The 12,859-nt window shown below is 36.0% G+C and overlaps 1 protein-coding gene and 1 long non-coding RNA gene across 2 annotated transcripts in view; one reads left to right on the top strand and one right to left on the bottom strand.

Annotated features, from left to right (window-relative positions):
• Positions 1-1,154, bottom strand: part of LOC113246039 (uncharacterized) — a 144,887-nt gene extending 143,733 nt beyond the window's left edge. The window contains exon 1 of the long non-coding RNA XR_006408501.3: positions 859-1,154. This is a non-coding gene — a long non-coding RNA (uncharacterized LOC113246039). The remainder of the gene's footprint in view (positions 1-858) is intronic.
• HSPA13 (heat shock protein family A (Hsp70) member 13) lies at positions 1,092-12,859 on the top strand. Its single transcript, XM_026486831.4, has 5 exons — positions 1,092-1,204; positions 2,550-2,890; positions 6,463-6,676; positions 8,414-8,581; positions 9,748-12,859. The coding sequence occupies exons 1-5, from the start codon at positions 1,180-1,182 to the stop codon at positions 10,413-10,415; spliced, it is 1,416 nt and encodes a 471-aa protein (XP_026342616.1). The 5' UTR covers positions 1,092-1,179; the 3' UTR covers positions 10,416-12,859.

Here is a 12,859-nt window from a genome sequence, read left to right as displayed (position 1 = left end):
TTTTAATGTACAAAAGTAGAGAGATTATAATGAATCCTCATTAACTACACTTCAATAACCATCAATATTTTCATATACATTTTTTAATCAGCGGTACCAGCAGTAGTTTATACCCACAGCAGGTTGACCAGTTGTCAACGGGTGAGGAAACAGATTTCAAGTCTCCAGAATTATAGTTCTGGTGAACTTTAACAGCAATAACAGACAAAACACTCTCAAAAAAGAGCCATTAAGGTCCTACCAGTGACCAAGAAGCAAAAAAAAAAGGGGGGGGTCTCATAGACTAGAATCCTAAAAGCACTTCACAAGTGTCCTAAATGGCCATTACATACTACAAGACTTGTCCATGAAAGCAATCCCTGCCAACTATGACTTAACTCAAGAGAAGGCTAAAGTATTTTGTTTTCGTTTCCATTTGCAAGAGCGGACTTCAGTATTAGCAAATGAGAAAACGCGTCCCTGCTCTCTTGGATAAATTACATTCACTGAAGATTGAACTCATTTATTCCAAAACAAAAGCAGAGGCTGAGGATCTTAGTGGAAGTTACAGAGCTATCCCACCGGCCTTCCTCTGTGCCCGCACAGCAGTAGGGGCTCTTGTTGGAAGGCCGGAGGGGTGGAGGGTGTTTAGAGGAACCACATCCAGAATCTAGATCCCAGGCAAAGGAGTATTCTTTAAAAGGTAGGAAGAACGAAAGTCAAAGGCTCGAACCTGGGCCTGGATAGGAACACGGCTAAACAAAGCAATAACCTAAGGGTCCTTCCTCACTCTCCCTCCCGCCTATGGGGACAGGCCCGAACTACACTTCCCAGAATGCAAAGCGGTGGGGCGGCGCTAAAGAGATAGTGTGTTTTTACCTCAACTTGGCTCCCGGCGCTTCAGGTTTGATTATAAACTCCAGTCTCTCTTCTTGGCTCTCCTCCACCTCAGCTTAATTGGCTCCGTAGTCGGGGCGTAGGAGGGCGGCTCATACGTCACTGGCAGCGGTTGAATGGAGGCTCTCAGCCCCGCCATGTGACGGTAAATGAAGTCCCTTCTCTGGTCAGAGCTGTAGTTTCTCCAACTGCGTTGGAGCAAGAGAACTACATTACCCAGTAAGCCTCGGCGCCGGGAGGCGGCGTGGGGGCGGCACCTCACGTCTGGGACAGTCATCCCAAAGCCTCTTCGGCGGGACTGTGATGGCTGGAGAGATGACGATCTTAGGTCAGTGACCAGGGGTTCTGTATGGCTGTTGTGGGCACCGGAGCAGTTTGGGGAGGCCGGGATGGGTGGGTGTGGTTGTCACCTCCTGGATCCAATTGGCGCAGTGGGAAGGACTCCGGAAAGGTGACTTACAGGCGGTTTTTGGTTCTTCGGGGTGCCGGATTGAGGGTCGCGTCCAGACATGGCCTGCGCCAGAGTAGGCCATGTACGGCCGGCGGCGACCCTCCGCGTACATCCTGGGGTCATCGGGCCTCGGGAAGGGTTCTTTTTTAAAAAAACGTCGTTTTGTATCGTTGGTTGAATTGGGGCCTTTGAGAGTCTGCGAGAACGTGCGTCTCCAAGACCCCTTTGTAGAGAAAGGGGGAGGAGCAGTACCGGCGACCTGAGCCGTAGACTCATGGGATGCTGCATTTTGAGAGAGCCAGGCCTCTTGGATGTATAGTCTGATGCCCGTTCCACCAATCTGTGTTAGTAATTAACCCTCCCCGAACGAGAAAATAAGGAAATGTCTCTGAGGTTTTCCACGTAGGAGCAAGAAGAAAATGGGGTTGGCACTTGATTTCATGTTTTTGAGTTATGTGTTGATGAGGATGAGCTCACAATTAGTAAAACAGACTCCTACAAATTGACGTTTTGGGTCGTATGTAACACGTAAGGACATAGTCTCCTGAAACCAAATAACAGATTAATTGTAAATTCGAAGTGCATCTTTCTTTATCACTTACGTTTACAATCTGCAAGGCGTTTGTTCATACTTGCGTGTGCGTGTGTGTTTTAATATTTGTTGAGCATCTCCTATTTGCTAGGAGCCATTCCTGGTTCAAGGGATACAATAGTGAACAAAACCTGCCTTCAAGGAGCTTTATCTTGCCTTTAGGATTACACATTTATGGTTCTTCTTCCCTAAATGTTAACTTCTGCAAGAAGTATTTACTTAATTCGTATTTAAATACAGAAAAAGTTAACTGTGTTCTGTTGGAAAGTGGCGGTTTCATATTTAAACAACTTTTAAAATCATTTTTCCTATTTATTCAGTTCATCCTTTTGAAAGGAAAAAGGAGATGAGAGGGTGAAGTGTTAGCCCTCCAGTAATGGAGTTTTTGCTGTGGAAATTTTAATAGGTGAAGTATACAGACATACAACTACGGGGTTTTTTGGTTTTGTTGTTCTTTCATTTTAACTGTATTATAGTTATTTTGCATTATGAAAAACTTGATGTCTGAGAGAAATATTTTGAGAGTATTAGTCTTGTCTCAAAGAGTGATATTAAAGGGACTTTGCTATAGTAATTTAGCATATTGTACTAGTTTAACAAAACATATCTTTTAATTTGCCTATATTTCAGGATCAGCTGTTTTGACTCTCCTGTTGGCTGGCTATTTGGCACAACAGTATTTGCCACTGCCTACTCCTAAAGTAATTGGTATTGACCTTGGTACCACCTACTGTTCTGTTGGGGTGTTTTTTCCTGGCACAGGAAAAGTAAAGGTCATTCCAGATGAAAATGGGCATATCAGTATACCCAGCATGGTGTCCTTTACTGACAATGATGTATATGTGGGTTATGAAAGCTTAGAGCTGGCAGATTCAAATCCTCAGAACACAATATATGATGCCAAGAGATTCATAGGCAAGATTTTTACCCCAGAAGAGCTGGAGGCTGAAGTTGGCAGATACCCATTTAAGGTAAGTGATTAAGCTAAAATCTGTTTTAATTTTAGTTCAGCACACTGTTTCAATTAATGCTTTGGCTTCAAGTTACAAAACATTCTGTTTCAACTTACTTAATCTGCATGGAAGTTACATTATAATAAGCACTCCTACAGCAATTCCAGGATGAGTTAATTCATTAGCTCCGTAGTGCTGTGGTGGACTTGGAGCCTTATTATGTTCTTGCTCTGCCATCCTCAGAATATCTGCTTTGCTTTTTGTTTCACTGTAGCAAGAAAGCTAATAAAGCCCCATGAACTATGGATGGATGGATGGATGGATGGACGGACGGACGGATGGCTAGATAGATGGAAAGATGCTCTGTGTGTTAGGATATACATATTTATATACTTAAAAAGAGATCATAGTAGGCATGCTATTTTATGACTTGCTTGAAACTCAACAATTTGACATGGTTCCTTAGAATGGCTATTCCGTTATTTAATTGTCCAGTCTCAGTAAATGCATTTTATTTTTCCCCTGGTTTTCCACTTATGTTGCAGCTTCAGTGAATATCCTTGTATATACATCTTTGTGTACTTCTTGAAAATTTCCTAAACTTGAATTCTAGAAGTGGAAGAACTTGAGTTCTTTAAGTACTTTGATTTATATTGCCAAATTGTACACTGGAAAGGCTTCTCTTAACTACTCTTTTTTTAGAGGGCCTATATCTTTTCTAGTTACTGTTTGTTTGTTTTAAGATTTATTTATTTATTTTAGAGAGAGACAGACAGAGAAGTGTAAGTGAGGGTAGAGGCAGAGGGAGAGAATCTTCAAGCAGATGTCGTGCTGAACACGGAGCCTGCCATGGTGCTCAATCTCAGAGCTCTGAGATCATGACTGAGCTGAAAGATGCTTAACCAACTGAGCCACCCAGGCGCCCCCCCATTACTATTTTTTAATCTTTGCCAATAAATAAGTGAAAAATGATATTTTGTATTAATTTGTATTCCTTTGATTTTTAGTGAGGTCAATTTTTTTTTAAATTGTTTATTGGCATTTTTATTTTCTTTAATGATCCATTTCTTGTCCTTTGTCCTAGTTTGAGGTAGTTTCTTTTCCTTTATAAAATACCTTCATGATACGTTTGCAGTATTTTTTGTGTGTTCTTTGTTTTTTTCACTGATGATATGTAATTTTGCTTTTGAGCTGTCAAGAATGTTGAATTTTTATGTGGCAAATCGTCTCAAAATTTTTTTTAAAAATGGTTATGGACTCTTACCATGCTTACAATGGTAAGATATTCTCATCCTATCCATTTCTATTTTTTTTCCTAATGCTTTTTACATGACTATTTGTAGGTTTGTGTTTTGCCAGTTTTTTTCTTTTAAATATTTTATTTTTTGTCTAAAACATTTTTTTCATCATGATGAGTGTACTCTTTAATCCCCATCACCCATTTCACCCCCCCCATATCTTTTAAATATTTAAGTTCTTCCAAAGAGGGTTTTTCTTGTGAATTATGAAGTGGAATTCTAAGGGAATCGCTTTTAAAATTGATAGCTGTATCAGTGCTGCTTATTGAATAAAATTCTTTTTTTTTTTTTTTAAAGATTTTATTTATTTATTTGACAGAGATAGAGACAGCCAGCGAGAGAGGGAACACAAGCAGGGGGAGTGGGAGAGGAAGAAGCAGGCTCATAGCAGAAGAGCCTGATGTGGGGCTCGATCCCAGATCGCCGGGATCACGCCCTGAGCCGAAGGCAGACGCTTAACCGCTGTGCCACCCAGGAGCCCCTTATTGAATAAAATTCTTAAATATTTTATGTATTTTCAAAGGAGAAAATAAATTTGCCCCATTCATTTTTTAGGTTTATTTCTTTATTCTTTTTTAGCTTTTTCTTAGGATCCTTTATCAATTTATAAGTCTTTCTTAAGTAATGATTAAATTATATAAAGCTATACATTCCCTCAAAATTAAGAATTTGAGTACATTACTTAACTGATGCAGGAGTTATTTCTTCCCAAGTTTTTTGGGGATATAGTCAACATACAGCCTTGTATAAGTTTATGATATGCAGCATAATGATTTGACTTAAATATATTGTGAAATGATTAGCACAGTAAGTTAACATCCATCATCTCGTATAGATACAAAAAAAGAAATTTTTTTTTCCTTGTGTTGAGAGCTCTTAGAATTTACTCTCTCAGCAACCTTCAGATATACCATACAGCAGTATTAACTGTAGTCATCATGTTGACATTACTTTCCCAGTACTTATTTATCTTATAACTGGAAATTCGTACCTTTTGACCACCTTCATCCATTTCCCCACCTTCATCCATTTCCCCTACTCTCTCCGCATCCCCTGCTTCTGGTAACCTATCTAACCTCTTTTTCTCTGCGTTTGGTGGTTGTTTGAGATTCTACATATGAGAGATCACACGTTTGTCTTTCCCTGTCTGACTTACTGCACTTAGCCTAATATCCTCAGGGTCCATCCATGTTGTCACCAATGGCAGCATTTTCTCCTTTTTTATGGCTGAGTAACGTTCCATTGTGTATGTATATCACAACTTTATCCATTTATCTGTTCATAGCCACTTCGGTTGTGTTCATGGCTTGGCTGTTGTAAATAACACTGCTATGCACATGGGGTGCAGGTAGCTCTTCTGCATAAGAGTACATTCCCAGAAGTGGACTTGCTGCATCATACGGTGGTTCCATTTTCAGTTTTTTGAGGAACCTCTGTACTGTTTTCCAACCAAGAGTTATTTTGAGTTTTTTTGTTGTTGTTAAGTTTCTAAGTGTTGTGATTTTTTTTGTAGTTTCTGTTTCATGTGGGGTCTGATAGTATAGTGTCTTTGGACCTCATTTTAACAGTATCTGCAGCTCGTTTTTGTTTTTCCCAGATAGGTTTGTAGATGGCCAAGTTTTTGTCATTGAAACCTAATTATGTAGTCTAGAGTGACCAGAGTAAAATTCTTACAATGTCTTAGAAGACTAATTCCCTTTACTCTTGATATGAATAGAGTCTATTGGTGAAAGGATAATATGTTTTAGAATTAATCTAGTTTTTTAAATGTACAACCACATTAGCAGGGTTAATGACCTAATACATGTTTTTACAGAAATAAGAATGTAAGTGATATTTGATTCTTGGTTAAGAACATAATGAAGTACTAAAATTATTCTTGCTAATGTGTACCAGAAAATTTTTTCAGGTTAATTAAAAAAAAAAAAAGAAGATCCTAAGTCAAGTACATGATCCAGCAACTTTTATTCCTTATATATTTCATCTTTTTTCTTTCATTCATTTAACAGATACATATATTAAGAATCTTCTATGTTCCATGTATATGCTTGGTGATGGATTATTATTATTATTCTGCTGTTATTGTAGATTCACATTATAGCTTTTAATAACTTCTAATCTTAGTAAATGATAGATGACAAATTTTATGACCTTATAAAGTGAAGTTTTTATTGAATAAGTCCAGTGTGTATGTATGTATGTATGTATGTACGTATATGTGTGTATGTGTTTATATATGATTTTACATTTCTTTTTTTTTTTCTTTTTTTTTTTGGTAAATCCTATTCACAGGTTTTAAACAAAAATGGAATGGTTGAGTTTTCTGTGACAAGTAATGAGACCATCACCGTTTCCCCAGAATATGTTGGCTCTAGACTACTGTTGAAGTTAAAGGAAATGGCAGAGGAATATCTTGGAATGCCAGTTGCCAATGCTGTTATTTCTGTACCAGCAGAATTCGATCTAAAACAGAGAAATTCAACAATTGAAGCAGCTAACCTTGCAGGTAATATCACCCTTGCTTGAGTTGTATTTTTCTCAAGATGTTCTTAGGTTGAAAATCTGAAAATCTTGTGTATCACTTTGCAAACCACCTAACCAGGCACATAAATAAACCCAAAGTGGGTAAATTAGATGGATTTTGATATAAGTTTACAAACAAAAATTAAGGAAATTCTATAGCACAATGTAAAATGCCACATGCAATGACAATAGCCAGTCAGATAGGCATAGAACAAAGGTGGAGAACATGAGTGCATGTTAGCAAGGAGGAATTTTTTCTATAACCTTTCTTTAATGTTAAGATGAATGTAATATTTTTGTGAAAATCTGAGGTGGAAGAGAACTCATTTAAAACCATCAATAAATATTGAGTGCTGTGGTAAACAAAACAGATAAATCTCTGTTCTACTGGAATTTATATTCTACTGGAGGGAAACAGAAAGTCTGTATTAAAGATAAGTATATTGTGGGGTTCCCACTCTCAGCATTATTGATATTTTGGGCTAGATGCTTCTGTGGTGTGGGGAACTGTCCTGTGCGTTATAGGATAGTTAGCAGCACCCTAGCCTCTACTATTTAGGTGCTAGCAGCCCTCTCCTCTCCAAGCAGTGACAATCTTATGTCTTCAGATGGTGCCAAATGTTCCCTGAGGGGCAGAATTGCTCCTGGTTGAAAACCCTGATCTAATATATATCAGAAAGTAACATGCTATGGAAGAAAAAAGAACAGAACAAGAACAGGATTGCTGGTGGCGATCAGGAAGTGGGGCGACTTGCAGGTTTTAGAAGGGTCAGGTAGGCCTCTTTGAGAAAGGGATGCTTAAGCAGATTTGAATGAGGTGAGGTTGTTAGTCAAGCTGATATGTAGAGGAAGGATGTTGTAGGAGAGAGAACGGTCAGTGTAACAGCCATAAAATGGGAATTTGCTGGTGCATATGAAGACGGGAAGCTGGTCAGTGTGACCAGAGCAGTGAGTGATGAAGTCAGAGAGCTAAGGGAAAGGCTATGAGGTTTTTAAATTAATTCTTCAGAATTGGAATAGTTTTTTATGGCTCTTGATACATAAATGCCATATTACTTCCCAAACCACTCATGACGTGTGGCAGTTAGGTTAAAGCAGGAAGTTTGTGCAAGGAAATCTGATCTTTTGCCTGAACTTTCACTGTTCAGCATTATCTTAAAGATGAGATTTGCTATATATTTCAGATTTACACTTAAGGGTCTTAAATTTTAAGTACTTTTTTAAGAATCATTGTACCTTTTGGAACATTTCATCTAGATTTTTTTTTTATAATCTCTTCTGTTTACTTATCTGCTTTTTTTCAAAATCACTTTAAAAGAAGAGCATAGTAAGCTTACTTCATTTCTGCAGCAGTTTATTATAGCACATAATAATTAAAGTTTTATTGCTCTTATATTCCCAAATAAAATAATGAAAATTAGAAGGGGCTAGGATTTTTAAAATTAAATATTAAATAATATAGAATAGAATGATATATTCCACTGAATCTGGGCTTTCTTATACTAATAATTTTTTAGATGATTTTAATGATACCATTTAGAACAACGAATATTTATCCTTCCCATTTCATTATTTTTGATGGGTTTGTGACTGCTCTCATTGTTACTCAGTGGAGTTCATGTCGCATAAAACACACTAACATGGTATGAGGTTGAGTGGGCAGGAATTTTGATAATGGTGTCCTCTGATGAGTTGTTCTTCCTTCCAATCAATTTTACAGGACTGAAGATCTTGAGGGTAATAAATGAACCCACAGCAGCAGCTATGGCCTATGGCCTCCACAAGGCTGATGTCTTTCATGTCTTGGTGATAGATTTGGGCGGAGGAACTCTAGATGTGTCATTGCTAAATAAACAAGGAGGAATGTTTCTAACCCGAGCAATGTCTGGTAAGAAAAATACAGGGATTTTTCAGACAATGCTTTCCTTGTTAGCACACCTAATATGTTAAGTGTTTATTTTAAAAATTTTTTTCAGGGGGTGCTTGGGTGGCTCAGTTGGTTAAGCGTCCAACTCTTGGTTTCAGCTCAGGTCATGATCTCAGGGTTGTGAGATCGAGCCCCATGTGGGGCTCTGCACTTGGCGTAGATCCATTTGAGAGTCTTTTCTGCTCTGCTCTTCATATATATATATATATATATATACACACATATAATAATATAATATAATATAATATAATATAATATAATATAATATAATATAAAATAAAAAAAATGAGCATCCTATAAAGCAAATAAATACATTGCCATTGGTAGCTCACTGAGCCAGTAGGACTTCATGGCTCTGGTGAAGGGAACAGAAAGTAAGAATAATCCTTTAAAATGAAGACTGATCAGTTTATTTGATTTGATAAAATGTTTTACAAAACAGATATGGTTTAGAAATCTAATAATAGTATTCTCTAGGAAATTATAGGATTTTGTATTCTAAATCTTGGTTTTCAAGTTTTTTGTTTTAATTTAGTTTAAAGAACGGAGCCTGTTTGAAAAATGAAGCTTTAAGTTATAGCTTGTCTAACTTCTCCGTTTTTCTTTTTCCTCATTCTTTAGAAACAAGTTCAGTGCCAGAGATTTGTAACATTAATCTTTCCTTTTAAAACTCTCTCTCTCCCCTTTTTTTTTTTATTTATTTTTTTATTTTTTATTTTAGCTCTTAATCTAGCAAGCAAAGGATTTTTTAAAAATTAATTATAAAGACTTTCTTCTCTTCAGAGTAATGACATTCAGTGTTTTTAAATTGCTATTAAAAGTCAATCTTTTGTCAACCTTTATCTTCTGAAAAATTATTTGATATCATTAAGAGATATTTCTTTTTTTATTATTTAAAATTTTTAACCAGATATGCACTGTTTTTAATAGTATACATTTGAGTTAAAATTAGTTTAATCCAGTTATTTTTAATCAGTCTTTGTATGAATAAAATCTAAATAGTTAAGTATATTAAGCAAGAGATTTGTTATCCCTAGTATATCATTTTCATACATACCACATAGACATGTATATACATGTACACATACAGATACATAAATATAACATATGCCTTATTTCTAACTTAGGAAACAATAAACTTGGAGGACAGGACTTCAATCAAAGACTGCTTCAGTATTTATATAAACAGATCTATCAAACATATGGCTTTCTACCCTCTAGGAAAGAGGAAATTCACAGATTAAGACAAGCTGTGGAAATGGTCAAATTAAATCTGACTCTTCATCAGTCTGCTCAGTTGTCAGTATTACTAACGGTGGAGGAACAGGAAAAGAAGGAGCCTCAGAGTAGTGACACTGACCTGCGAAAGGACAGATCTTCTTCTGCTGATGGCCACCATGTGAACAGTGTGTTTGGAGCTGGCCTTCCTGAAAAGAAAAGTGGAGAAAGTCAGGTGTTATTTGAAACAGAAATATCGCGGAAGCTCTTTGACACCCTTAATGAAGATCTCTTCCAGAAAATACTTGTACCCATTCAGCAAGTATTAAAAGAAGGCCACCTGGAAAAGGCTGAGATTGATGAGGTGGTTTTGGTTGGGGGTTCTACTCGTATTCCTCGAATCCGTCAAGTCATTCAAGAGTTCTTTGGAAAGGATCCCAACACTTCGGTAGACCCTGACCTGGCAGTGGTGACCGGAGTGGCTATCCAAGCAGGGATTGATGGAGGCTCCTGGCCTCTCCAAGTCAGTGCTTTAGAAATTCCCAATAAGCATTTACAAAAGACCAACTTCAACTGAATTATGGAGGGATGATTATTTGTGATTGTCTGATGAGCTCTTCCTCTTTATCAGACCACCTCCTCCAATAAAGAAAAATCTCTAAAATATCTCACAAATTGACCTGAAAGGTAACATTTAGATACACAGAATTTTACATAACATTTTGTTTTAGGATTAAATGTGACCAGATTGATCCTGTTTGATTTTGGAGAGATCTCATTCCAACAAATACTTTTAAAATGATAGAATTGAAGTAAAACTGTTATAGGAGAATGGGTGGTTTTGTTTTCTGGATTCTGGAAGTAGATAACCATATGCACTTAAAAATTACATTCTGTAAACATTGCCTAGTGCCAATATTATGATTCCCAGTTCTTACTAAATTGTATTAGCAGGAGCTGGTAATTGATTTACTTGGTTATCACATGCAACTATTAGTTTGAACTATACTTGAAGGACAGTATTGGTGTCAGGTTTTTACATTGGCTGGGAGATAGCAGTATTAGTAATATAAGCCGCATATATAATGTTCAATAACTGCCATATTATATAATAAATCTACTTTCACAAATTCAATGTGTCCTATTTACATAATCTACATTCTCCAGATTTTTAAAATATATTTATTGTATCAACTTATTTTCTTTCTAGAATAGCTGTAGATTTATTCAAATGTTTCAATAGCAGACAGTAAACATAACCAGTTTATATTCCAGTTCCTTCAGTTGCTATGCATCATTCTCTGCTTGGATTTCCATGATTCTGCCTGGTTAGAGAACAGTAGGGAATTATTAATTTCATTTTACACATGTCTTAGTGTCACAAGAAAGCTATCATTACTAGCTCTTTTTTGTTATCCAAGACCTTTGCAGACATTGGTAAGTACCACTAATTAGCTACAGTATTAATGTTTTTGTTTCTTTGTTTATTTTCAGTAAGCCCTGGAGAATGTAGCTTGCATTTAAACTATCAAATCATATTTGATTCAGTTTTTACTGAGATTTTTCCTCATATTAGTTTTGAGTGAGGAAAACATGCTCAGTTGTAAAATCCTTATTGTTTCTCACCTTCATTAGTCACATGTGGACTGCTTTTAGCCTTAAGGTTAGTATGCGATGAGAGTAAAAAAATTTTGAATATTGGAAATAATGTGGCAATCTAATGGGGAAGGCAATGTGGGAAAATTTCTACAAAACAGCATTTGTAGCAGTTTTGTTTTGTTTTTGTTTTTTTCCTTTTAGAAATGCTACAGGGACCAAGAAAGAAAATGTAGCAAGCAGTTATATTTCTGTGTTGCCTATATTTGAAGATTTTTCTTCTTAATACATGCATGCTTCATATTAATATTCAAAGATTACACTCTGGTCAACATTTTTGTTAATATAAAAAGTACGTCTGCTTTATCTGTTGTTGAATTTAAAGAATGCTGAATTTCCAGTCACTGAAAAAAGAACTAAGCAAACTCATTTCACCAACATCGAAACATTTCAGCTTCTCAGAGTAAAAAGCTGAATGTTAATATTTTTGCAGATCTAAAAAAAAGTGTTAGCAATGAGATTGCTGTTAAAACACAATTTCAATCACATAGTTTTGTGTACAGAATGTCTAGTAAGTAGATAGAAAAATAAAAAATGTTTGTTGACATGTTTTATTTTCGAACTAACAGAGAAATGCCAAAGATGAATCCTTCACTGCATTATGAAAATATTTAAGTGTTCTCTTGGACTTGATATGAATCTTTAATAGAGTGTTCAATCTATCAAAATCTCCACATATATTATGAGCTTTAACCTAAAGCATTTTAACATGGTTTAAAAAAAATCTTGACTCTCTCAAATACATGAGATAGTTCAGGAAGATCTGTTACCACTTTTTAGTGGAAACAATCTGCAAAACAGGGCAGCTAATCTCATACTAAAATTGGAATTTAAATAATTTGATTGTGTCTGAAAAATAGAATGGCAGTGTTGGAATTTGGGGGCAATAGTTTAGCATATTCTCTAGTATAGTTACATCTTTAAAAATATGAAGTAATGTCTGTCTTCAGTCATATTTTTAGAAGCCTATGTATAAATGGTCCTGAAATCAATGTAGTTTATTTATTTAAAAGATAAAAATGCATCCCCAAAGGGATCATTTATGCCTAATAATCTTAAGACATTTTTCATAAAAACAATACATTTTGGTTGTACATGTAACTAGTGTTTTTTGAAGTGCATTAACTTTTTAAATATTAACTGTTGTATGATTAGAATATGTGAATGAGTAATTTATTTTCTATCAGGAATGTTTCGGTACTGTGTTCTCACTCCAACCACTGACTTAACATGCTACTGTGTGTAACATGTACTGAAGATTATATAGCTATTGTGCATAACAGATTGTGCCTCTTAAATTTGTGTGTGTACAGGTACTTCACATTTTAATGTAAATAAATACCAGTTTGCAGTTTGTTTTTTAAA

Source organism: Ursus arctos, unplaced genomic scaffold, assembly GCF_023065955.2.
Source record: "Ursus arctos isolate Adak ecotype North America unplaced genomic scaffold, UrsArc2.0 scaffold_4, whole genome shotgun sequence".
Taxonomy (NCBI): domain Eukaryota; kingdom Metazoa; phylum Chordata; class Mammalia; order Carnivora; family Ursidae; genus Ursus; species Ursus arctos.
This window is presented reverse-complemented; position numbering and strand designations above follow the sequence as displayed.

What these genes read in the sequence shown, in the direction of transcription:
- HSPA13 (XM_026486831.4), top strand. Translation starts at nt 1,180, where the DNA reads ATGGCTGGAGAGATGACGATCTTAG. An exon ending in TGGAGAGATGACGATCTTAG is followed by an intron (nt 1,205 to 2,549) that starts GTCAGTGACCAG and finishes CCTATATTTCAG; the next exon opens with GATCAGCTGTTTTGACTCTC. An exon ending in TCTAACCCGAGCAATGTCTG is followed by an intron (nt 8,582 to 9,747) that starts GTAAGAAAAATA and finishes TTTCTAACTTAG; the next exon opens with GAAACAATAAACTTGGAGGA.